Raw genomic sequence first — 27,319 nt, 5'->3', positions numbered from 1 at the left:
TAACCCACAACTCCAACGTAGCCTCCTCTAGCTCGGCCACCTCGCCATTGAGCCAGAGAACCAAGGTAGTGGCCACATTTCCATTTCCGCCGCCATCCGGACCTCACCGGAGTTGCGCTCTCCATGGCCAGCACTGCACCACTTCTCTTTTCCTTCCCTAGCTCTCATCTAGCCTTCTCCATCATGTGCTGATGCTTAGGTGAAGATGTCACCGTCAATGCTGGTCTAGCCGGGCCGGAACGCAGACGCGCGCCGCCATGCGCCATGGTCGAGCTGCCAAGCTCCATGGCCGGAATACTTAGGGACCAGTAGGGTTTAGGGTTAAGGTGTCAATCGGTGCGGGAGGTCATGGCGAACACGGAGGTACCCTCCTCGTCGCCGGTGACGCCGCCGTCGGCGAGCTCCGCCGATTCTGCGTCGAGCAAGCTGCCTCCCCTGTTTTCGTGTCGCTGACGCGCGGGCCCAGCTGACAGGTGGACCCCGCCTGCCAGTGACTGAGTGTTAAAAGGATAGTTCAAATAATTCAGATTTGAATGCTGTTTTGTAAAATTTGTATCTCTAGTTTTGTAAATCCAAATTGGGTGGTTCCAATTTTGTTAGGATCATGGTGAAGTTTAGTATTTAGGAAAAATATAACATGAACACTGTAGTGGAATTTTTGGAAGAATTAAATTGAAACTTGAAATGTGTTTTTAAATGAATGCAAACTTGTTTAACTTATATCTTGAGTTTCTGTGCTCCAAAAATTATGAAATTTTGTTGGTGAGCTATTCCTGATGAGTAGAAGCTCTGGTAAAAATTTGAGAGCAGTGCATGTATAGTTTTTGAGTTATAGATTTTCCTTTTATCATTGAATGATCCTTGTGTGAATTTTAGTAATTTATCTATGAATCCAATGACCATGAAATCCAATTTTTATAGATTAAATGGTGCAGTTTTCATATATGTTTATCATTCCTCTTAAATAATTAAATAAATTAAGAAAGGCATTAAAATAAATGAATTGGAGGTGAACACTTTACTTTCTGGTGTTCTTGTGATATATGTGATAAGTGAGTAAAGTTGGTTTTGTCCAATTATATGTTTACAATATAAGTTAATAAATATTTCCTTGCATTATGTCTTTTTGGACAGTTCTGGGAACTTTGCAAAGTTCACCATGATAATTTGGTTTGCTGGGAAAGTGGTGAATACAAAAGTTGTAGATAAATTATTTATCAAGCTCCTATCAAAATTTGGTGGCATTTGGCCCAGTAGAGTAGGAGCTACAGTCATTCAAATTTGGATCATAGTTTTGCTTGCTCTCTGTCTTGTTTAGACCTGATTATGTGGTTCTGTAAATTCGACCTGGTAAAGGTTGGAATCATGCCTTGAGGTCTGAAAATGAATTGTAGGCAATTTCATAAGCTTTCCAAATTGTCTTGTTGCGTGTCATTTCGATTTGTAGATCTCTGGTTATGATCAGTTTACTGTACCACTGTATAAGTTCCTGTTTTGCTGAAATACGAATATTTGTGTGTATGCTTTGTTGCCATGTTCTTGATGATTGATTAGGTGCTAGCCTAACTTGAGAACATGCTTAGGTGCTGGTGCTAGGTCCTTAACTGAAGATGAGCAATTGTACATTAGGTTGTATGAACTTGGTAAGTTAAAGTGATTTGAATAGAGCTTAAGTCAGAAAATATGGACTGCCGTAAGCATGTGCATTCCCCGAGCATTCCTAACTTCATTCATGTGCATCCATGATATTTATCTTGCGCATACATGCAATAGGTGTGCCAGAGGGGGTGACACTTCTAGAGTTTGAGGGAGCGAGCCAGGAGGAGGAGCCCGAGGTTTAGGCAATCGATGAAGCAGCCGCCGAGGAGGAGTTGCTCGAGTGCCCTGACCACCATCCATCCTCTTTCCTGAAAGGCAAGCCTTGGAGCATTCTAAGTCTTCCATGTTTTTACAAATATCTTGAGTATCTTTTATTGTTGATGATGCATTAAGGAAAGGAATTGGTTGGAACCGATTGTTGCATTATATATCTATCCTTGTCTAGATATCGCACTTAAATCCTATTTAAGTTTAGGAATGGGTTAAATGCTTAGCCATGCTTAGTGCGGTAGAAGTCAGGTGATTTCCTGTCACCTGCGAGCTTTAAGATGAGGTGGATCACGGTTGGCTATATTTGCTATCATGGAAAAGAACCATGCTAATAATGAATTAAGACCGGGCGGAGTTTTGTGTAGGTTTGGACATAGTGACTCTGTCTGTGTCGTTTAAGGACCGATACGCTGTATGTCCTTATATCTTGTTGAACGCAGCCTAACATTTAGCTGGCCGGATAACTTGTTTCGACCGCGAAGCGTAGTAGCTCGATTCAGGCTAGGGACGCGAGCAGTTGGTCGCAATCTGGATGGCAGTAAGGATGTGCGGAGAGCCATTAGCGTAAGCCCAAGGGCGGGTTAAGTCACCGAGTGGTTCTCTGATTTTGCGGCACTGATCGGACTCGTGACTCCTGAATTGTACCAAAGGTGACTTGTTTGTGACCCTAATGGGTGAAGCATGGTTTGTGTTAGGAATACCCCTCCAACTGGATAGGAATCGATTTGAATCGCCGTCTCTCCCGAATAGTGAGAACTTGACTGAGCAGTGGCAACGTAGATTCAATTAATTTAATGATATGGTTAAATGGATGATGATGATAATGTTGCCACAATTTATACCTACTATGGTTATTAATGTTTGCATCTTAATCAAATGATTGCTTAGTATAGGTGCTAATATAGATGACAGGTTAATGGCTAAAAGTCACTACTAGCTCAGGTTAAGAGTTGATCATTATTACTTATGCTTTTCCGCTAAAAGAAAGTGTCAGCCAGATCCACTAAATTAAGCTATGCATGATCCTTGGTGTCATTTGTTTTGGTTTCCGATGGGTAAGTCTAGCTGAGTACATTCTCGTACTCAGGGTTTATTCTCTATTGTTGCAGATGACCTTCTTTATCAGGGCTTTTGTAAGTATTGTCTCCACCCAATGGGTGACGAAGACTAGATCACGGGCATGATCTCTATTTATCTTATCCGAATGCTTTTGTGGGATGTGATCAGCAAACTGGTACTTGTATTTGAACTCATGTGTGTGAGTTAAACTATTTGCTTCCGCTACTTACAAGACTTGTTTTGTAATAACAATGACTCTGAGGTGTTGTAATTTATTACAAACCATCTGTGAAATGTTGTAACATGTGATGTGTTATGTTGAATTACTATGATCTTGGTTGTATGCACGTTGGTTTGAAATCCTTCGTGATTTCAGTTGACTACTAGGTTTATATGGGCTCAAGTGCGAGAATTTGATCATTTCGGCGATTATTTTTGTACTTGTGCTCTTATAAATTGGTCGGTTCTGTGACAACATCAATGGACTATGTATGGATGGTGTTGGGAAAAAATATGTTGGACTCTACAAAAAGGAAAAGATTAGGGTCCAAGTTATTTTTAAGTTAGGAATGTTTTCTTTTATTCCAAGAATTGTAATGAGTCATATTAGAGTAGGATTCATGTTTAGGTTCCATGTATAAATATTGGACTCCAGTTATTGTACAAGGAACAATCAATCAATACAATTACTTTTCCGGCTTCACGCCAACCCTTAGGAGTATGAGTACTGTAGAAACTCAGCGAGTTCTTCAACAAGCAGGGCTGCATCGACCGATCGACCTCCGGCTTGTCTATGAGTACCATCATGACTTGTATTATGCTTGTAAAGCTGCATCAGCTGAGTGATCTTTTATGAGCCATAATATAAGCTAGTTATTGATTTGTATCGTAGTCTGTAAGGCTGCATCAGCTGATTGATCTCTTACGAACCATAATATAGATCAAAGTTATCAATCTTGTGTTAAATAACTTGTTGTTTAATACAATATCACCGGTTATCAAATCTACTAAGATTAATAAGGTTTTCCCTGCTATTTTTGGTTGATTCATTAGATATCGATCTTGTTATAATTAATGTTTTATTAATTATAACAAATCACCTGATTGAGATAGAGATAGAATCAATATCACATCATCTTAATTGGTCATCTTCTAGTTTGGTCATACTTTGGATCTTATAATTGACGACTTAACTCCGCTAGATCGACTGTTTTATCTCTATTCCAATCAAACATAGTATGCATCCAAAGACATGTTCCAATCTTGAATAAACTCACTAGTTAATGAGATCTAATCTAATGACACTACCATAGCTGTATCGATCCGATCGAACCCCACTAGTAAGACTTCAGATTAGAGATTATAGATTGGTGGTTTTGTTCATGATCGAGACATGTACTCTGTTTGTTTGCTATGCATGCATCGGCTATTTTAGCTGATTTGCCTACGCTTTCACACATATATCATGTTTTTATGAACCTGTTGATATATAGATGGTTTTATAGATTCTTTGGCTTTAGTTTGTTATTATTATTATAGTTGTATCAACCCAATTGAACCTCACTTTTGATGATAACAAATTAGATTCAGAGCATTTTTAGATTCATTTATACTAGATAGTCAATTTGTTCGCATGTTATATCTTTTCTTATTAAACTTATTAGCGCAATGCTTTACACTGGTTATATTCATCTAGCTAATGACGTTTCTTTATATTACTTATATTTGGGTGTATTGTACTTGTTCTATCTAGATTAATCAATCATAATAAAATCACTATGACCCATGAGTATCGGTTATTTTGAATTCATACCATCATCATTGATATTAGCCGATAATCTTCAATTCGATGATCTTTGTTTTATTGATATGTTGGATATCGACCATTTAGTTGATAGCCCATCGAATTAGCTATTTAGCCACATATTTGGAACTATCTAGAGCAACACCGACATGTTCCACCTTAAACTACTGATAAGACTTTCTCTCCTAGTCAATTGTAGGTCAAATTAATTGGCACGCCGTTTGATTTTTAGAATCTACTAGTCCTGTGTTGAAGCCAAGCAGATCTCCAATCTCATTCCATTCAGATCGTCTGGCTTGCTGTGTGTTGATCGCATAGCCACATTTTTGCACCAACACTGGCTCAGGGTCAACAAGTTCAAGTATAAGGCTCTCAGGCTCAGACTTAAGGGCAGCCAAGACAAGGAGTCACTGGCATGGATGTTGATGATTTTGTTAATAGAATAATTGCTATGATGTAGAGCTAGTTTGTCCTAAAGCCTAAAGGATAGGTTAGCTCTTACCAGCGCCCATACCTGGCCTGGTATGATATCGTCCAACTCCCTCCACGCTACAGAGTCCCAGATTTCTCCAAATTTACCTGGATAGATGAGATGAGAACCATGGAACATATCAGCCACTATCTCATTCAGCTTGGAGATGCATCTATCAAGGAAGCACATAAAGTTAGATTCTTACCCTTGTCCCTGTCTGGACTGGCCTTCAGTTGGTTTTCATCACTTGAACCCAACTCGATCGCTGGATGGGTCAATCTAGAGAACAAATTCCACTCATACTTCTATAGTGGGATAGGAGAGAAGAAGATCATAGATCTAACAAGCATAAGGAGAGGAACATCAGTCTCTAAGTTCATTCAAATATTCAGAGAAGTAAGGAACCGTTGCTACTCATTAAATCTGTTTGATGGCCAATTGACTGAATTGGCCCTTCAAGGGATGTCTCCATTAATAAGAGAAAAGTTTGATGGCCAAGAATTTGAGAGTTTGACCCACCTAGTTCAGAGGGTGTCTGCTTTTGAGAGTCAGCATCAGTCCCTATGCAAATAGAAGTATTTAAAGGGTACTACTACTATGTCTGATCCATATGATGTAGACTCTGATGAAGACAATCCAGAAGTTGCAACCGCCGAGTGGACATGGGGCAAGGCTCTTGTATCTTGTCCATGGGTGAGAGAGACAGAAAATGCCATTGACTTTGATGTCAAGGAGGCCAATAAGATCTTTGATTTGCTCCTAGAGAACAAGCAATTGAAGTTACCTACAAATCATGTGATCCCTTTGGCTGAGGAACTTAAAGGGAAGAAATACTATAAGTTTCACAATGCCACAAATCATAACACTAATGAGTGCAGAATCTCCCGCTTACATATTTAGAAGGCCATCAAACAAGGAAAGATCAAGTTTGAGCCAGCCAAGAAACCAATAATGGGCATAGATAAGCATCCTTTCCTAGGGGTACATATGGTAGAGTTTCAGTTGGCCAAAGGAAAGACGAAGGTCTTGACATCGGTTAAGGCCAAAGAAGATGGGTCAGTTGACCCCAAGGTTCAGATATCGGCTAATGAGTATAAAGAAGCTAAGCAGCAACGCGATCAACAAAAGAGCCAATACGAACAAGGTGAGACATCCAGAGCTGGTGCTATGCGTCCTCGTGTGAGTTCCAGAATATTTTTGAACAAGTGGCAATGCTAGAAGCAGAAGGACTACCAGCGCCGGCTTGAAGAAGAAGAATATGAGCATCGGTGCAAAGAAGAGAGGTATGAAAGAAAACAAGCGAAGTTACACTAGAACTGTCCTTTCTTTAGACATTGCTGGAATGAAGATTTAAAATTGCCCACAAGACGTAACTACCCAGAGTGCAGTAATCAATATTTAGAGTTTAGGCAATCTCAAGCCAACCGTCGGTTCATTCATGAACATTTGGGATATCAATCTAACGACATGGTTCAGCGCATAAAAAGTAAAGGAGTTCATGATCAGCTAGGTAAGCGTGCATATGATCAGAATTGGGATGGTTGTGATGAAGAGAAAGAGTATGTTTGGCAAAAAGACCAAATGGTGTCTAGGAGGTCTAACAAGGATCCAAAAAAGAAGAGTCCAATGATTGTGGAATAAAGAATTGTAAGCTCAAAAGTATAGCAGACCTCGGACATGGCGCGTCAAGCAAACAGCCGATAAGGGTAAGCCATCGGCTAATATTAATATAGTTTTCATCCTACCTGCAGAATTCAGTGCTCCCTCCAAGTATGGGCAAGGAGAGTCCGATGAAGAGGGGTATGATGATGATGAAGAATTCAGAGAAGCAGTGGCTCAGCTAACCCTCCAGTCCCAACAAGCTATATTTGAGAAACCATCTCAGCATCGGCACTTGAAAGCTTTATACATGAAAGGATTTGTCGATGGAAAGCCAATGACCAAGATGTTAGTTGATGGAGGCGCTGTGGTCAATTTGATGCCTTATACCACATTCCGCAAACTTGGAAAAGGTCCTAGAGATTTGCTTGAGACTGATATCATGCTAAAAGACTTTGGAGGTAACGCATCTAAGACACGGGGGGGGGGGGCACTTAATGTCGAGTTGACGATTGGGAGTAAAACTCTATCTACTACTTTCTTTGTCATCGATGGTAAAGGAACATATAGTCTGCACCTTGGTCGTGATTGGATCCATGCTAATTGTTGTATCCCTTTGACAATACACCAATGCCTTATCCAATGGCAGGGAGATAATGTTGAAGTTGTTCAAGCTGACACCTCTATAAGTGTGGCAGCTGCTAATCTAGCCTATTGGGAATTTGAAGACTCTGAGTGTTTCTCTAGTAGGATCTGGGAAGGAGGCATTATCAAAGTCAACGATGAACGCCAACAGTCGATCCAAGCAATCGGCTCTGAGAGTTTATTTTGATGACTCCTCTAGTTGATCATTACGGAACGACTGAACACTGCCCTTATGGATTAATTTGTTAGAGTATAGCAGTTCTATTTCAAAGAGTCAGAATTGGATTTGAATGCATAACATTTTGAAAGAGTTTGATAGCCGGTGAATTTTGGGGTTTCATAAGTGATTTATTACTTAAATCATTGTTGGCTATTTTTGAAAGCAATTGTTCATTGTGGGACTTTAACCCTGGTGATTAAGATTATTACTCGAGTGTGATCGAATTCAGATCATCACTAGGATTGACAGCTGGTACTAGCAAAGTATTGCCTCTAGAACAAAAAATTAACAATCCTAATTTAGCCTAAGAAGGCAAAAGCCAGTGCGGCACGCATCGTCTATAGTGCAAAAATATAAAAGATATATAAATCACACAAAGGTCAGTTCAAGGGAGCATCCACACAAAACAGAGAAAAACACAAGGAAGATTGATTGAAGATTTTATTCATAATGATAATCCTAGGTACAAACTAAGGGCCGAAGAAAACGTTGTCCATGATTCCTTCGGCCAAGGAAGTATTCTCCACAGCATCAGCATGCTCGGCAAAATCCTCCACCAACTCATGGTGATTGTCACCACTTGCAAAGCTAGGCTAAAGCCACCAGAGCTCATGTCCGAAGTTCACCTGAGTGATGGTCAGGGCGACCGTAGTCCCATGGTGGACATCGTGGAGAGCGATCTCCTAGCACGCATAGGGATGTCCTAGAGGTGACTCACCACCAAATCACCCTGGGTGTTCAGAGCCTCGGTGGCATTGTTCGCCGCTAGTTGGAGGGCCTCAATTCCTCTATCAGAGCTGTGATAGGGAAAGAAAAGAATCATCAAGAAAAGCATGATGGGGCAGAATGGTAAAGAGACAGGGGTTTCTTCTAAGGATCCTACCTACGACCTTGGCATCGAAGTCTGCTAGTCGCGCGTGTATAGTGCTACTCTCCCCCTCCACGACGGTAAGAGTGGTTTAAGAGGCAGCCAAGGCGGCCTCTAGGGGCTCAATTTCTTGGGTCGCCTCCTAATGATGACCTAGCACCTCGACCCACTCATGAAGATAACGCTGTGCATCATCTCCATTATACGGGTCTAAAGAATCAATGGAGGAAGCCACAGATGCCACTGGCTGAGCCTCAAACCTCACCAGAAGGTTTTAGACATTAGCCCGAGTGATGTTCTTATGAAACAAAAATTACCAAGTTCAGATGGTTATCGAAAGATCTGGAATGCAATGTCGACATACCCTAGGATGCAGAAGCGCTGGCACGGGGGAAGATCCTTTTCTAGTACATCACCAGCAGGGCGCTTACCGTCCGCTATTACTCTTTACTAGAGTTGGGTTTTATGATCTAAGGATGAAGAAGGATGAGTTATGTAGTGGCAAAAGCGAAGGCGAGCATAGATGTGATCTCTCGGCTATCCCCTAGAATTATATATTTATAGCCAAAGTTGACATGGGTAGAGCCACATCGGAATAAAGTGCAGTTAATAGAAAGCGAAAGGCCATTCTAAGAATCGAGAAGGCCACACGTGGCCAATTGGAAAGCAGCGGTTGTGGAGATCATGGACGCGAGGAATTTCCATTTTACTAGGATTTTTTGCATTTTTGTTTGGTTCCAGGCTGTAGATTTAAGATTTATTTGCCATAGTTTTGTGTCGCAACCCAAACCTGAAGATTGCCTCTAAGGGTTATCCAGTTGGAGACGGTTTGAAGAAGCCAGTTTTTGGAATCCTAGAAGAAGCATTGAAAGTTGATTGCTAAACAATAGAGAATTTATACAAGATAGAGAGTTGCATTGGCTAAATATTTACAATGGAGATATCACAGATCAGGAATGCTAAGGATTGAAAAGTTATGAGTTCAGAACCACTCAAGTTGCACTTGACACATTCAAACGAATGGCACCTTTTTTTTGCCACTGCATTGTCACTCAGGTTCTTGACCGCAGGTTTAGAGGGTATTTGCTCGATGCAGTTTTGTGTTTGCATTTGGCACTAGGCGATCAGACCCTAGAAAGTTAGTAGATTTGGTTAGATCGACTGTTCTAAATCAATTAAAAGACCAAAGTCCAAGTTATCTGGTGGGTTCTTCGATGGATAATTCAAAAGCTATTAATAAAGGAACCAATAGCAGTGAAAGAAAAATTCATTCAGAGCCGATGCAGGAAGCCTCTTGGCTAGCCCTGACCTTTGTTATAGTTTGTGGCTTTGGCAAGCGTTTTTTTGCAGTGCTCTCTCTCTGTGTTCTCAACTTGATCTAATTGCAGGACTTCTAAAACTAATAATCGCCTGATTAGAAGTTAGAAGCAATAAATGAAAGATTGCTCGCAATTGGCTCAGAATTGGAAGATCAAGGCATCAAGCAATTAGAGCCCTTTATGTAGTGCATGTAAGTCAGATTTCCTTGCATATATATACATGATGTACGTGGGCACAAAAAGGATGAATCAGATCTTGGAAGTGCATGTGGTCATGCCATATCATATGTTTGATTGGGAACACAGAGATCATAAGGCCAATGAAGTCAAGCTAATATATGCATACTGGGAGAAAGTCCAAGCAAAGGCATTCATCGGTTCAAAGCGGAGGTACGCATATTCTTTATTTCCTGCTTTTCCTATCACTTGTGAACAATCTATCATAGGAAAAGCATGCTATCTAAGTAGTTGATGAATGAGATATGGTTTGATGAAAGAAACCTTGCTTCTTTTTGCAAAGTACTTGGGAAATTTTCTTACAAAAATTCAAAATCAATAGCTTGTCTCCTCAATGATGTTGAAATTCCTACCAGAGCCATATATTAGTCTCATTAAAACCTTTCACATAAAGCTGCTTGCTCTTTGTTGAGTTTTGTCAAGTCTTGTTGACCCTTGTTGAGAGATTTGTCATGCTCCCAAGATCAAAATCATGTACACGCCGCATATATGTGCTGCTTCTATACTGGATGTACGCAAAAACATGTTTTTCATCCACCTCAAAATGTTCTGCTTCTACATTGGGAGAAGACAAAAATATGTTTGCTAGGTTTTATCAGAATAAATGCTCCAAGTTCTTGATAATATTTCTCTCAAAAGTTGTTGTAAAAAGAGACATGGGTTATGCAAAATATAAAAGATGGACACAAAAGAGGTCCAAAGTAAAAAGGACAAAAAGAAAAAGAAATGAGAATAAAGATAACCCATGTTCTTGCAAAAAATATTCCACAAGAGAGAAATATATTTCAGAGAGCATAGTAGAATTAGGTTGGCCACTAAATATTCCACACACATGCACATCTTGATCTAAGAGTACGACACTTCTCTCTTTGGATCTAGGGTTTGACTTTACGATATGCAAGGTAAGTATGCTACATACTTTGTCCCTACCCAAACTCCACATAAGCTTTTTAGAGGTAGGGTAAATAGAGGCGAAACAATGTCTTGGTAAGGAACTATGCATATTGAGTGATCTAAGAGAATCATTCAGGGAGCAAAGCTATATTTTAATTTCAAAATCTTTCAAAAAACCCAAGTTTTCTGAGCAGGAGAAGTGAGGATGATTGGATTCTAATCCATTCCATTCTTCAACCACCCAAGATGGCGTGATAGATACTTCAAAGTTCACATGTATATATGAAGCTTGAAATAAGGTAATATTGCTACCAGTGAATTCTTTAGCTCCTTACTAGTGATTTGAATAGTCGATTATAGTTATAAACTTGGGGGGCCAGCTCTTAATCAGCTAAAGCAGATGAACTGTAACACCCTAGGTGTTTTAGCTTCCACATTTGCACTTGCATTTCATGAACATGAGCATCACTCATTCATTCATAAGCTTATATCACATGAAACATGATTTCAAAACATTGCAACATGTTGCATATTTCATGTGTGTTGTTTCTTTTATGAAATGATTAGTGTGCAACAATTAAGTGCAACATGTGCAACTCACTTTAGTGAAACATGGTTACTTAGTACCATGCAACAAGATCATGAAACATGTGAAACATGACTATGAAACAATTATAACATTTCATGTGTTTTCATTGTTTCAGTACATACGATGCTTGATTCTTATGTGACCAAGGTGTGGTGTGGCTAATAATCCTCTTGAACAACTTAGTGACACCAAGAATGTCATTTGGAACATTGTTCATATTGATCATGTTGCCTAAATATGATTTCAAATAGGGGTTTGACTTGTTTTGACCCCTAAACCCTTGTGTTTGACTGTTTAAAAAGTATAGCTTAGAATGTTTGCATGTCTGAGCAAACTAAAGCAAAGTTGTAGCAAATTTTATAAGGAACAAACTTTGTTTAGAAGCCAAGTCATGAAAATGTGCACAACATGCTCAAAAATGGCCCACAAGTCAGAATTGAAAGCTGATTCAACACTTGGAAATATTCCTAAGTGTTAGTTGCAGTTTCAGTTTCATGAACTTGATTTTGGCTTGATATAACTTGTGATCCGTCATGAATTAGCTGATGATGTCTAAAGCATTGTTGTAGCCCTATTATAGCTCTACAACTTTCATGTACATTGCTTCCACTAATTCTTCATGGTTTAGGAAATGTGTAGCGTTGAAAAGTGCCTATCAGTTGGTTGATTGATCACTGAATCAGAGTTTCAGGCGAGCTCCAGTGCTGACCGTTTTCAGAAAATGACCGACGCATGGCGCCACCCGTTGCCGGCCGTCTAACCACGCTGCCATGCACCATGGACGTCCTGGCACGGCCGGCCACGACATGAACCCTCCCGCGCGCCTGCCCGACCAGTTCGTCAGCTCAATTTCCATTTCCATCGCCTCCACCACGAGCAGCAACAAAGCTCAGCTGCCCCGCCAATGCCGACTAAGCCTTGCTGTCGCCTAGCTTGCTCGCTGCCGCAAAAACGCGAACTACATCTTCACCACAGCTCCGCTGTGTCCTCCTCTACCTCCTCCACCTCTTAGCCGAGCCGATTGGGTCTTGGTAAGGGCGCATTGGCCGTTTCCACCACCGCCCGTCATGACGGGGTCTCATCGGAGTTGGAGCTCTATGTGGCCTGCTACCACCAAGGCTTTCCCATCCTCTTTTCTTTGCTTGGGTAGCATAGTAGTGACCTCCTGAAGCTCGTACAGAGCTCGGTTGAGGCAGCCATGGCTCGCTGTTGTCGGTGCCTCGTGCCGGAGCTTTGCCGTGCTGCCATCACCGGCGACGAGCCACCTCCGCTAGGTCTTAGGTCTTGTCACTTGCACCAATTAGTTCCTCTCATCACATAGGTGGCCTTGGTGTCACCGGAGTCCTCACCGTCGGTGAGCAAGACCACCGCCGCGCCATCGAACGCTGCCTCCCCTGTTCTGTATCGCTAACAAGTGGGTCTGGCTAACAGGCAGGTCCCACGCGTCAGTGACTGTTTGTTTAAAAGCTAGTTCAAATTTCCAGTTTTGAATGCTCTTTTGTGAATTTTGTATCTCCAACTGTGTAGATCCAAATGGTGTGAGTCAAATTTTGTTAGACTCACAGTGAGGTCTAGTATTTATGAAAAATATGACATGAGCACATGATGTAGAAATTTTGGATGAATTAAATAGGAACTTGAAATGTGTTTTTGAATGCATGCAAATTTGTTTAAATCATATCTTGAGTTTCTGTGATCCAAAAATTTGAACTTTTGTGGGTAAGCTAGTCTTGCTTAGTAGAAGCTCTGGTTAAAATTTGGGAGTCATTGCATGTATGGTTTTTGAGTTTTAGATTTTCCTTTTATCATTGATTGATATTTGGGTGAATTTTTGTAAATTATCTAGGAATCCTATGACCATGAAACTTTGTGGGTAGTATCCTAGTACCTTAAGGATGCTAGGAAAAATATGAAATCTGTTGCTTGACATTTTTCACTAAGGTTTCCTAATTATGCCATTTTAAGCCATTATGCCTTATCATTTGTGTGGAGGCTGTTATACTTACTCAAATGGTGTGAAATTTTTATGGTAGTCTACTTAGAGCATGTAGTATCTACTGTAATTTTTGTAAATTTAATGGTGTAGTTTTCATATATGTTTACCATTTCCTATAATTAATTAAATAAATTAAGAAAGGTATTTAAAGAAATGTTTTGGTGATGAACACCCTACTTTCTGGTGTTCTTGTGATATGTGTAATAAGTGAGTAGAGTTAGTTTTGTCCAATTATGTGTTTACATCATAAGTTAATAATTATCCGTTTGCATTATGTCTCTCTGGACAGATCTGGGGACTTTATAAAGTACCCCATGATATTTTGGTTTGCTGTGAATGTGATGAATACAAAAGTTGTAGATAATTTATGTATCTAGCTCCTGTAAAAATTGGATGGCATTTGGCCCAGTAGTTTAGGAACTACAGCTGTTTAAAGTTAGGTTCCAGTTTTGCTTACTCTCTGTCTTGTGAGGACAGAGTTCTGTTGACTAAAGAATTCAACCTGGTAAAGGTTAGAATCATACTTTGAGGTCTGAAAATGAATTGTAGAAAATTTCATAAGCTTTCCAAATTGTCCTGTTGCATGTCATTTGGATTTATAAATCTCCAGATATGGCTAGTTTACTATACCGCTACATAGTCTTCATTTTGCTGAAATACAAATGCTGGAGTGTATGCTTGTTGCAATGTTCTCGTTGATTGTTTAGGGGTTAGCCTAACTTGAGAATATGCTTAGGTGCAGGTGCTAGGTCATTAACTGAAGAAGAGCAATTATACATTAGGTTGTATAAGCTTGGTAAGTAAAGTGATTTGAATAGGGCTTAAGTTGGAATATACAAACTACAGCGAACCTGTGCATTCCCCGAGCATCCCTGACATTCATTCATGTGCATCCATGATATTTATCTTGCACATTCATGGAATAGGTGTGCCGAAGGGAGTGACGTTGCTGGAGTTTGAGGGAGCCAACCAGGAGGAGGAGCCCGAGGTGCAGGAAGCCAACGAAGCAGCCACTGCAGAGGAGTTGCCCGAGTGCCCTGACCACCAGCCTTCCTCTTTTCTGAAAGGCAAGCCTCGGAGCATATTAAGCCTCCCATGTTTATACAAATACATTGAGTATCTTTTATTCGTTGATGATGCATTAAGTATAGGAATTGGTTGGAACCAATTGCTGCATTATATATCCCTCGTCCAGATATCGCACTGGAATCCTATTAAGTTCAGGAACGGGTTAAATGCTTAGCCATGCTTAGTGCGGTAGAAGTCAGGTGATTTCCTGTCACCTGCGAGCTTTAGGATGAGGTGGATCATGGTTAGCTATATTTGCTATCGTGGAAAAGAACCATATGAATAATGAATTAAGACCGAGCGGAGTCTTGTGTAGGTTTGAACATAGTGACTCCGTCTGCGTCATTTAAGGACTGATACACTGTACGTCCTCATGTCATGTTGAACGCAGCCTAACACTTAGCTGGTCGGATAAGTCGTTCCGACCATGAAGCCGAGTAGCTCAACTCAGGCCAGGATCCATGGGGGTTGGATGCATTTTGGAGGTAGTAAGGATGTGTGGAGAACCATTGGCATAAGTCCAAGGGGAGTTAGGTGCTTAAAATCCTACACTTCTTGGCAAAGTGGTTCTCTGAGAATGCAGGGCGGCCTGGACCCGCGTCTTTTCTTTTATTTTCTCCTGAGTTGTACCAAAGGTGACTTGTTTGCGACCCTGACGGGGGGAGCAGGGTTTGTGTTAGGAATAACCCTCCAGCTAGATAGGAATCAATTTGAATCACCGTCTCTCCTGGATAGTGAGAACTTGACTGAGCAGCGGCAACATAGATTCAATTAATTTAACGATATGGTTAAATGGATGATGATGATGAGGTTGCCATAATGAATACCTGATATGGTTATTAATGTTTGCACCTAAATAAAATGATTGCTTAGTACAGGTGCTAATATAGTTGACAGGTTAATGGCTAAAAGTCACTGCTAGTTCAGGTTAAGAGTTGATCATTATTACTTATGCTTTTCTGCAAAAAGAAACTGTCAGCCAGATCCACTACATTAAGCTATGCATAATCCTTGATGTCATTTTTTTGGTTTTTGACAGGTAAGTCTAGCTGAGTACATTCTCATACTCAGGGTTTATTCCCTCTTGTTGCAGATGACCTCCTATATCAGGGATTTTGTAAGTATTGTCTCCACCCGGCGGGTGACAAAGACTAGATCATGGGCATGATCTCTGTTCTCTTATCTAAATGCTTTTGCGGGTTGTGATCAGCGAACTAGTATTTGTATTTGAACTCGGGTGTGTAAGTTAAACTATTTCCTTCCGCATGTTTTACAAGACTTGTTTTGTAATAACGATGACTCTGTGATGATGTAATCTATTTGCAAATGTCTGCGAAATGTTGTAACGTACGATATGTTATGTTGAATTACTGTGATCTTGGTTGTATGCAAGTTGGTTTGAAATCCTTCGAGATTTCAGTTGACTACCAGGTTTATATGGGCTCAAGTTTGAGAATTTGATCGTGTCGGCAATTGATTTTATAGTTGTGCTCTTATAAATTGGTTGGTTCTGTGACAGCTGGCATCAGAGCTAGATTCAACAATAAACATGTCTTACGGCTATTTAAAACAAAAGCTTTTGTTGTGAAAATGGTTTTCCAACTTATAGTTATATATAAGTGTTCAAAAATCAAAATTTTTATGGTATACTGGTGATCACATCCCTTATAGCCCACTTAAGGACTTCTAGGTGGCTTATATATAATTACTAACATGGGGGAATTGATTGTTTCTATTTCGTTGTCCATGCGGTGTGATATTGCATGGATGCCATTTGTTTGAATGGTAATGTATGGATCAATTACCTCTACGCCAAGGTAAGTGTGAGTTGTGAGAGCATGACCGTCCAACCATCAGTCTAGGGGAGAGCTAGTTGTGGTTACTGGAGTATTTACATATTGCATACATGTATATATGAAGGTACTTAATTGTGGGTATATTTGTCGGGTAGTTTGGATACCGAAGTATATATATTTGGGGATGTATATATGGAGAGTATCTTAGTACTACTAGTGTAATTAGCATTATATCTTGTTGGGTTGGGCTGCAATGAAGTTTTCTGTAGGTACGCTAACAACGCACCGTGTAGATCAACTAGTTACCGCTAATTGAGAGAACGTATGTATGCCACCGTATATTCCGCTAAAGCTTAAATTTTCCTAGGTTTGTGAGGACGTACAGAACGGGCATGCATCATATTCACTCATGTCATTCATATTGCATTACTCCCTCCCTTATAATTGCTTATCCCAAGTGTGAAGTGCAATCTCTCAGCAAAATAATCCTCTCACATGAATTGCATCCCTTTTTGATATAGATGGCCGCGCCTGTGTTTCCTACTGGTAGCAGCACCTTTTTGGACTAGTTCTGTACTCCCACCTTGCTCTAGAGGGTGCTCAGTTCAGTTGGGTACCCGGAGGCACCCAGCTACACGTGGAGGTAGGCGGTACCATTGGAAGATGTACCATGGTACGTCGTGACCTTTGTAGTGCCGCAAAACCCCACAAGACCGTTGTGGCATGGGTGGAGCATTGAGACTAATGGACGAAGCCCGTGGGAAGCCACTCAGGTTGCTGCCCTTTGATGTGCTGATGGATATAGCACAGAGCTTTGGGGATGAGTTAGTGGGTGGACCTGCTTCATCCATTCCCCGAGTGTCTCCTACTAAGGCTGAGTGGACTTAGGACGTTGGTCAGGCCTTGGTTTAAGGCCATGGCGAACATGTGCAGAGCGACAATGCTAGAATGAGTGCTATGATGGCAGTCTTGAAGCTTTGTCGAGTCAGGCAAAACACCCTTTCAAGTGCGCTAGATGAAGCTGGCAAGGCAATGGAAGCCCAGCACAAGTTCAGGTTGTGTGCCCGCAAGTATTGCCATAGGGCGGATGCATGTGGGAGAGCTCAGCATGAAGTTGAGGAGATTCGTGGTATTGCAAATTATTGTCTGCAATAGTGGGGTCAAACCGCATGTGAGAGAGACGAGCTTCATAACCAGCTAATGAACCTCACTATTGAGAGAGTTGAGGCTGCACAAGAATTGGATCGTATGACCCGTCACAGGGATGCAACTTTAGAGTTAGCAGAAGAAAGACATCGGGGTTGGATTTTGGCTAACCACAATGCCTTTCAAAGGGAGCAAGCACTCCAAGAACAGCTTGAAGAGCTTTAGGTTGAGCACCATCAACTGCACAACCATCTGTTTCCTATTCCTCGCCCCATACCAAGGTATCCAAATGTGGGTGGACCTCAAGTGATTGAGGCCAATGATGAAGAAGAGGACGTGCAGATGGTTGACAATGCAGATGAGCCAGTAGAAGAAGAAGAAGAAGAAGAAGAGGAAGACCCAGAAGAAGTCCAAGGTGTCTCCAATGTGGACAACGATCACTTTGACGAGTAGTTCGTTAGCAAGTCTCACTAGTTAAGCTTTTGCAGTCATTGATGTAATGAACTTAAGTACGAAGACTGATGTTGGATGTACCTTTTTAAATTTGAACTCGGCATGTAATGCACTTTAATTTGCTCCCTTCGGGATGCGTATCGTAATGGTTAAGTTTAAAATTTGTCATGTTGGAATGCACTACGTATGGCACTAGTAATCTACTTGATGATGTGGTGATTGGAGAATGAATTATTGCCTCTGTTTATTGTATGAAGTTTGCATTCTCGTCAGTAAATTCAGTTTGGCACAATTACATTGGTCCTCTCCAATGTGGTAACATCATCAATAATTACTGGTTGCGCATTGTGTAGATGCCTCGTACTCATTCCACCGGTGCGGGTGATGATGATGATCTTCCACTGCCACCACCACCCACACCAACGGAATTAATAGCAATGCTTGCGGAAGGACAGCGCACTATGGCCGAGGCCCTCCATATAATTGCGAATCAGGATGGCTATGGTCCACGCCAAGGACCAGAACCAAATCAATACAGTGATTTCAAGGATTTCCTTGACATGAAACCCCCGATCTTCAAGGAGGCTAAGGAGCCCCTACAAGCTAATGAGTGGTTGAATACTCTCGAGCAGAAGTTCTGTCTGCTCTGCTTGACTGAGGTGCTAAAGACTAAGTACGCATCTCACCAACTACATGGGCTAGCTGGCATTTGGTGGAGTCATTATCGGTCCACTATGCCTGCTAATGCTCAAATCACTTGGGATCAGTTCAAGTCTACTTTCAGGGGAAATTACATTCCTCCTGGTCTCATGGCAATCAAACATACAGAGTTCATGAAGCTAACTTAGGGGAACAAGAGCTTGAATGAATACCTATAGGCTTTCAACAACCTTGCAAGGTATGCTACCGAGTTTGTGGACACCGATGCTAAGAAGATTGCTAGCTTCAAGCGGGGGCTTAGCCCCAAATTGATGAAGACCATGGGAAATTGCAAGTGTGCTCTTTTTAATGAGTTTGTGAGTGATGCTTTATCGCAAGAGAACAACAATGGTGTGTATGCTACTTTGAAAAGTCGTAAGCGGGCCTATGAGGTGGGCACCTCACAATCCAAGGCTCCAGTCGCACCAAGGGCTCCATTCTGTCCTCCAGCGTTAGCCGCTAAGTTCTATCCACCGCTGAAGAAGAATCCCGCCAAGACTGGGTTTTGCAAGGCGTTTACGGTTGCTCTTCCCAAGGGCACTACCAGTCAAGGCAGTTCCAATGTGCCGCCAAGCAACATGCCATGTTGGAATTGCAACAAGACCGATCACTAGGCAAGGAAGTGTCCTTACCCTAAGAAGAACAACTACCAAGGTGGCCGTCAGGTGCAGGTGAACCACACTAATATTACTGAGATTCCTTTAGGAGAGGTAGTGACTGCTAGTAAGTTTCTGATTGATCAACACCCTGTAGTTGTACTATTTGATTCGGGTGCTTTGCATTCCTTTATTAGTCCAGCATTTGCATCCAAGTTTATGCAGAAAACATATACTGTTGAGGGTGAGGGTTATTGTATTAGGGCTGCTAGTGGTACTATCCTAACCAAGCTAGTAGTTGGGGACGTGCAATTTGAGATAGAGGGGTGAAGTTATCGGGTTGATCTGGTAGTTTTACCGGGGCTAGGTATAGATGTGATATTAGGAATGAACTAGATGAGCCGTCATGGAGTGCTTATTGATACATCGACTAGGGTAGTCATGCTCAGAGATCCTGGTAATCAGGAGGGTTTCCTAGTACAGCTACCTAGGGACATTAATCTTTCTTGCACGACTAATGCAGTGCAAGCCAAGTCTCTGGTATATATCCCTGTCGTGTGTGACTTTCCAGATGTTTTTCCTAATGATTTGCCTAGATTGCCCCTGGATCAAGAAGTGGAGTTCAAGATAGAGTTGCTTCTTGGTACAGTGCCCATCTCTAGAAGGCCATATAGAATGCCTCCCAATGAACTAGCCAAACTTAAGACCTAGTTGAATGAACTTCTAAAGAAAGGCCTTATCCATCCTAGTTCATCTCCATGGGGGTGCCCAGCTATCTTTGTAAAGAAGAAGGATCAATCTCTATGCATGTGTGTAGATTATAGACCCTTGAATATAGCTACAATCAAGAATAAGTACCCTCTGCCACGCATAGATATCTTATTTGATCAATTGTCTAAAGAAGAAGTCTTGTCCAAGATTGATTTGAGATCTGGTTATCATCAAATCAAGATTCGGCCTAAGGATGTCCCAAAAACGCATTCTCTACAAGATATGGTCTGTATGAGTACCTTGTTATGTCTTTTGGATTGACCAACACCCCCGCACATTTTATGTATCTGATGAATTCAGTGTTTATGCCCGAGTTGGAAAAAATTATGGTGGTATTTATAGATGATATCTTGGTCTATTCTGAGAACGAAGAAGATCACGTTGAACATTTGCGAGTTGTTCTCACTAGATTGTGGAACACCAGCTGTATGCAAAGTTCAGCAAATGTGAATTCTGGCTTCATGAGGTACCTTTTCTTGGACACGTGTTGTCCGATGGTGGAATTATGGTTGATCCCACCAAGGTGCAAGAAGTGTTGAACTAGAAGGCTCAAATCTCGGTGCACGAGGTTCGGAGTTTTCTAGGGTTGGCTGGCTATTATCGTCGCTTCATCCTAGATTTCTCTAAAATAGCCAAGCCTATGACTCAGTTGCTGCAAAAAGACATGAAGTTTGTCTAGACTTATAAGTGTGATGCAGCTTTCCACACCCTACGAACTCTTCTAACTTCGGCTCCGGTTTTGGCACAACCGGATATCGAGAAACCTTTTGATGTGTTCTATGATGCATCAGGTATTGGGTTAGGAGGTGTTCTTATGCAAGAGGGAAGAGTCATTGCTTATACCTCTCGCCAACTTCAGAAGAATGAAGTGAATTATCCAACGCATGACTTGGAACTTGCTGCAGTTGTTCATGCTTTGAAGGCCTAGAGACATTATTTACTTCGCAATGTGTGCAACATCTACACTGATCATAAAAGTCTCAAGTACATCTTCACTCAACCAGAGTTGAATATGCGTCAGAGAAGATGGCTTGAGTTGATCAAGGATTATAACCTCCAAGTGCACTATCACCCTGGCAAGGCAAACGTCGCAGCCGATGCCTTACACTACTACACAAACTTTACTGGAGGCGGGCGTTTTCGGTTTCCTGCGGTGGGAAAAGCCATCCGCTGCGGCCTAGAGGCCACGGTAAATCGTGGCTTAACCACGGCGGGCAGCTTTGCCCGCCGCAATTAACCGATTTACCACTGCGGGCGGTGTAACGTGCCCGCTACGGTAAATATACTTTTACCACGATGGGCACGTTACACCGCCCGCCACGGTAAATTATTTTACCGCGGTGGACACCTTTTGTGGCCTACCGTGGTTATGTTGATTAGCCATGGCGGGCTTTATTATTTGCCTGCCTCAGTAAATTATTTCCTAAATTAAAAAAATACAACGGGCATATAAATTCAAATAAAATACAGCAGGCATATAAATTCAAATTCAAATCACATCCAAATTTCACAGATTAAACTTAAAAAGTATACAGGCATTACACATGAGATAATATACATATATATACATTCACTTAGTCGTTCTTGTCATCGTTAATTCATTACATTTACATATTAAAGTCGTTATACATGCGCTAAGGTGTAATCCTGCGGACGCATCATCGTGGGCCATTTCCTCAGCCTCTCGTACTCTGGTAGAATCGCTAGCGGGTTGTTCTCATTGAAGAACATGCCCCCTTCAAGCACACATTTGTCTAAGACAAACTTACATATGTCCGCCTTTGTCTACTTGAAGCTGTGTTGGGTGCTCTGCATGTCTCTCGACCAGTTCAATCTATTCTTGAGCACCCTCCAACTGCTGCTGTACTGCTTGCACACCCTCAGGAACTCATAGGCATAGAAGCCACAGGTTCATGATCCTACCGGTTGTTTGGCACACTGCATGATTGATACACAAGCATATGAACAGAAAGCACAATTAAACCTTTCAAATACTTACTGGAAAGTTGCGTCTGATTTTGATGCGATTCTTATGCTTAGCCTTAAATTTCTCTGTTCTTCCATCATAGCATTCAGGATCCTTCACATACTCCTTATAAGCACTATACGAAATGTACTAGTATTAGGCAGGGCATTAGAATGCATATGAGAAGATAGTTCAGTCACTTACACTCTGAGGCAATCTTCAAAGGCCTTGTACCCTTTTAAGTTTGGCACTGTCAACGAATCAAATACGCAGGCCCTGCCATCCTGAGGGTAGATGATAAATGCAACCCAGTGACCCTCGAGGCCTTGGCTACGCCATTGAAACAAAATACAGGTTACAATGAGAAATAATAATACTAGCTAGCTACCCACTTATATCTACAGGCATGTCTTTGACTTACCCAAAGTGGTAGGCAGCTAGGATACACCCATTTCCCCTGATCTTCTTCATTGCTCCTAGTATGTATCTTGAAATGTTCAACTTCTCATTGTCCATCAGTTTCTTCCTATGCGCCTCTCTCTGTCGCTTGGTCAAGTCTTTCATGGTTGGATGATTGTCATCTAGGTGGTAACCAATGATGATTCTTTGAGCAATATGCATTGGAGATAGATAGATAACATCAAGTTTTAGTTCCTTGGATATATAGGCCATCAACCTGCAAGGGCAAGCCATCGTGGCATATATAAGTAGTCTTGACCGATTCAAAGGTAGGTGATATGTGAAACTCGCAATTCATCACTTACATAGAGAACAAGGTGACTTGGGCAATGTCAAGGTCTTGTTCCCATAGTAGTCTGTACATGTCATGGAAGTCCATGGGGAGTTCTACATCGTTGTCGGGCAAGTGGAAGTACTCTGCCACAACCTTGACTAGAAAACCATGCAGGCCAGCTTTTGTTGCTTCCATGTACCAGAGATGAAACCTCCTTGTCTCCCACCTTTCCTCGTCGATGAGTTGGGCCTTGGTTATCATGAACTTCCCATGCTCGTAATGGCCGGGGCAGTCATCCAATTCAGGAAATAGATGGAAAGGTGATCTTGGCCTGGGATAAAATGTTAGTACCATATTATGGCAAAGAAAAGTTATTAGCAAATTATGCTCGCCGCTACCATACCTTTCAAACTCAAGTGAGTATGCGAGCTGCCCTTGGTCGCCTTTAGTCTTCGCCGGTGGTGGAGGACAGTGGCTTGTGCTCGCAATGGTAGCAGGTGGTGTCTTTGCCCCTAGTTCCTCTGTGCCTCCTGGTCCTTTGCTCGTGCCCTTAGACAGACTACCAGGAGGTGTAGGTGGACTTGTTGGAGGAGGAGAACAAGGGTGAGGGCTTGTGCCTCCCAGTCCTTTGCTCATGCCCTTAGATGGACTGCCGAGAGGTGGAGGTGGACTTGTTGTTGGAGGAGGAGAACGAGGGTGAGGGCTTGTGCCTTGGGGTGAGTTCCTTCCCTTGTCATCCCCGTCATTGCCTTTGTCATCGCCGTCATCATGATCTGGATCATCGAGGGGACAAGATCCAACAATGGATGGTTGTGATGTTGGTGTCACCGTCAGCATAGAAGTCAGCGTCGAGAGAATGATCCCTATGTCGTCCTTGTTCTATAGGACTTCGGAACCCAAGGTAGCTCCAAGGATCATTACCCCTTCTACAGTTGGATATTCCATTTCAAATTCTTCATATTTGGTCGCATACCATGTAAGTATCATGGCAACATAGTTGGTAGGGATCTGGTCTTGGTTGAAATCTTTGATATCTTCTTTGGGGTGCATGTAACCCTCACCCACGGTCAACTTTTTTTGCCCTACCAAACGGGATCGTGAGGTGGACATGCATGGGTTCCTAGATGTCATCGACAGGGTGCGTTGGGTGATCCTCGATCATCGGTAGTGGCTGCCCTTGTGTCTGCCCTTGTGGAACTTGAGGCACAGCCATGCCAGCCTAGCAAAGCATCTGTGACCTCAGCAACACCATATCTAGGTCATTGCTCGTGAAGGCTTCTTTTATGGACCGCTGATCATTTCGGGCATGCCTTGATCATAGCCCTTTTGAAAGATGCCCTCCTTGTACCTCTACCTTGACTGGTATGTGGCAGCATCAGATTGCCATGACTCCACTGAGTTCCAGCTCATCTTCGACGACATGCCATGGACGTGGCCACGGTGCTTAGGGGTTCCTAGCGCCAGGGTTAGCAAGTCTTGGCCCCTGTGAACCTCGAAGCTGTCCTTGGATTTAGCGGCCTCGATGACAGCCCTCTCCACCTCCTTGAACTTGGGCTCATTGAACTTGCTCGTGCCCTCCTTGAGCTTCTTCGACTTGCGGGCATAGATGAAGTCCTTAGCCCTCAAGTCTACACCATCGTATGGATCGGGAAGCCCGGCGGCAGCTCTACCCCTTTCTTCCTCCCACCACTTGGGCCTCTTACCAGCAAACCCAGTCATGCCCAAGTGGTGGGGGTGCAGGTTCTTCTTCGCGAGTGCGCTAAACTTGGCACTCTTTGCCTTTGCTTCTTCTGTTGTTCTTTGTTTGCAGAACTCTTCCCAGTGATGTTCCTTCACCATAGTGTATTTGACATAGGGTGACTTGCCTAGCTTTAGGTACTACCTGGTCAGCATGGACTTGAAGTTTCTAAAGGCTCTTCCTGCCACGTGCATGACCCACTCCCTACACTTGTCAAGATCGGCGTCCTCGGGATAATGGAAGCTCCTTGTCACCTCACCCTAGATATGTGTCTTGTAGTCGATCGGGACATTGTTCCACTCCTCCCAAGTGATCTCCACCTTGTCCTTGACTATACATGCCACCTGGTTGCTGAACTTGGCAAGGACCATGGATGGCGACAACGGGTTTCCCTTTGGTCCCACCTCATGGATCACATGGACTTCGCCATGGATTTCCCTCCGGTGCCTCCCGTGTTCCCCCCTTCTCAGCTTTGTCCTCTGACCCCTAGACTTGCCTAAAGTGGTTGGAGATGGAGCGGGGGGGTTCTTTGTCCCTGACTTGTTCCTCCTTGAAATTCAATTCTCGAGGCACCACCGGCATCTATTCAGGGTTTGGAGACCATGCACTTTCAACTTCGTCGTCCCTCAGTTGGTAGGTCAGATCATCTTCATCCTCTATATGATGTTTCTTTGTTGGCCTCAGGGTCATGGAAACTTGGCTCTCGAGGCTAGTTGATGATGATGCACTAGGGGTAGGGTCGCACCATTCGCTTATCGGTTCCTCCGCCATTGGAAAGCTACAATGAATACATATTTCAGTTGTATAGACATAGTTATAGAGTAGTAAAGTAGATTAGTACTAGAGTAGTAAAGTAGAGTAGTACTAGAGTCATAAAGTAGTAGTAGTTGGCTCAGATTTGCCCCATTGTCATCACATCGCTTTTAAACTGGTTCCTTGTATCTGGTATACAAGCCATCCTAGTTTAGCGAGGGCACTCGATCATCATCGCCGCTGCCTCAGCATAAAAGGGTTCACATCATTGCATATGCCACTGCCTCAGCTTAGAAGTGTGAAAAGAATCATCATTGCAAATACCAAACAAAAGCCATCAAGATAGTTTCAAAATTCGGCTCCAAGGGGCTAAGTCCTTCGGCCATCAAGATAGAGTAGAAGACTAGAGGAGGTGAGAGTAGAGTAGTGTAGAGTAAGAGGAGTAGAGTAAGAGCTGTATAGCTCAAAAGTTTGTTTGGCAACATAGGCAGCAATAAACCCCCATCACAGCTCAATCAAATTTAGTCAGTAAGAGTAAGAGTAGTAGCAGAACTACTCAATTTAGTCAGCAAGAGCATAGTAGAGGAGTAGGCAGTAGAGGAGGAGGGAGTAGAGGAGTAGGCAGTAGAGGAGGAGGGAGTAGTAGTAGGCAGTAGTAGTATTATACTAGTAGTAGTATACTACTAGAAAGTAGTAGGCAGTAGTAGTAGTATACTACTAGAAAGTAGTATACTAGTAGTAGTATACTAGTAGTAGTATACAACAGTAGTATAGTAGTAGTATAGGAGTAGTATAGGAGGACAGTAGTAGTAGCAGTAGTAGTAGTATACTACTAGAAATTGCAGCAGAGTGACCAATTCATCTCAAAATTCTCACAAATTTAGCATGTGATCAGTTTAAAGGCAAGGTGCATCATAGGCAGTGGCATATGCTCAAAATTTTGTCACAAATTTCTTTGGCATCATAGGCAGCATGTAATTACAAATTTTATTCTTGTAGACAATGCTGTTGAGATTCGATGCTGTTGGAGACAACCCTGTATAAATAGGTCACAAATTCCAGCTAAATATGGAAATAGCTCAACCCTGTTGGAGATAAGCCTATAAAGGGGATTGTTAAATAGACAGCCAGGTTTCACGGCTAAATATGCGTGATATTGAAAATTCCTATCCATGAATTATGTGACTACATATTCAAAGTTGCTTGGCATAATGAGCATATAATTTATAATTAAGCTTGGAAACAGCTCTAAGAGCTCTATGAAACAGACCCTAACTGAAAACTACCTTAAACACTAAGTTAACAGCAGAATTAGAAGACTCCTCATCATACCTGAAGGAAAGACAGTTTTGCATTTTCACAGTAGACAGAACAACGTAGTGGAACCTAGAGAAAGCTAGGATAGCCCAAATGTGAATCTCTAATTACATTTCAATGGGGAAAATATAGCAGTTACTACAAGAATAAAATTTGAGCTTTGGAGACAGAGGGGCCCAAATGAATAAAATTTCTACAGCATTGTAATTACAGAACCAAGGTACTATGTAGTTCTTACCTCGGCCTGGGCGAGCAGGTTCCAAGTGAGGAGGTAGTGGCTAGAGCTTGTCTGTGCTCCGATGATGGTGCCCGGTGTGTGGACGGTGACTGGGGAGGAGGACGGGGCCTGACATGTGGACAGTGACCGCGGAGGAGCTCGGTGGCCGGTGCTAGGGTTTCAGGGATGGGGCCCAGCGCAGAGGAGCTCGGTGGGCACTGGAGCAAGGGTTCCGAGGAGAGGAGGACGGGGGCGGGGCACAGGCACGGGGGGAGGAGGACAGGGGCAGGGGGCGTGTGCGGTGGCCGTGGAGGAGTTCGGTGGCCGGCATTAGGGTTCCGAGGACGGGGCCCAGCATGGAGGAGCTCAGCGGCCGGAGCAAGGGTTCCGTGGAGAGGAGGATGGGGGTGGGTCACGGGCATGGGGGAGGAGGACGGGGGCGGGGGTCACATATATAGCCACTAATTAACCACGACAGGCAATATAAGCCGCCCG

The 27,319-nt window shown here is 42.5% G+C and overlaps 1 protein-coding gene across 1 annotated transcript; it reads right to left on the bottom strand.

The window, feature by feature from the left end:
* Window positions 1-329: 329 nt before the first annotated feature.
* On the bottom strand, window positions 330-27,246 carry LOC136460718 (classical arabinogalactan protein 9-like). The gene is made up of 3 exons (XM_066460311.1): window positions 26,846-27,246; window positions 26,577-26,622; window positions 330-494 (listed from the first exon to the last, which is right to left on the bottom strand). The coding sequence occupies exons 1-3, from the start codon at window positions 27,244-27,246 to the stop codon at window positions 330-332; spliced, it is 612 nt and encodes a 203-aa protein (XP_066316408.1).
* Between the last annotated feature and the right edge of the window lie 73 nt (window positions 27,247-27,319).

The sequence above is a fragment of the Miscanthus floridulus genome, chromosome 6 (assembly GCF_019320115.1).
Source record: "Miscanthus floridulus cultivar M001 chromosome 6, ASM1932011v1, whole genome shotgun sequence".
NCBI lineage: Eukaryota > Viridiplantae > Streptophyta > Magnoliopsida > Poales > Poaceae > Miscanthus > Miscanthus floridulus.
The sequence above is the reverse complement of the archived record's forward strand: the minus strand, read 5'-3'. Positions and strand labels throughout refer to the sequence as shown.

Coding starts and splice junctions, on each gene's coding strand:
- LOC136460718 (XM_066460311.1), bottom strand. CDS start 27,246: ATGCCCGTGACCCACCCCCATCCTCCTCTCCACGGAACCCTTGCTCCG. Junction 26,623..26,845: donor ACCTGCTCGCCCAGGCCGAG/GTAAGAACTACA, acceptor TCTTTCCTTCAG/GTATGATGAGGAGTCTTCTA. Junction 495..26,576: donor CTGTTAACTTAGTGTTTAAG/GTAGTTTTCAGT, acceptor TTTAACACTCAG/TCACTGGCAGGCGGGGTCCA.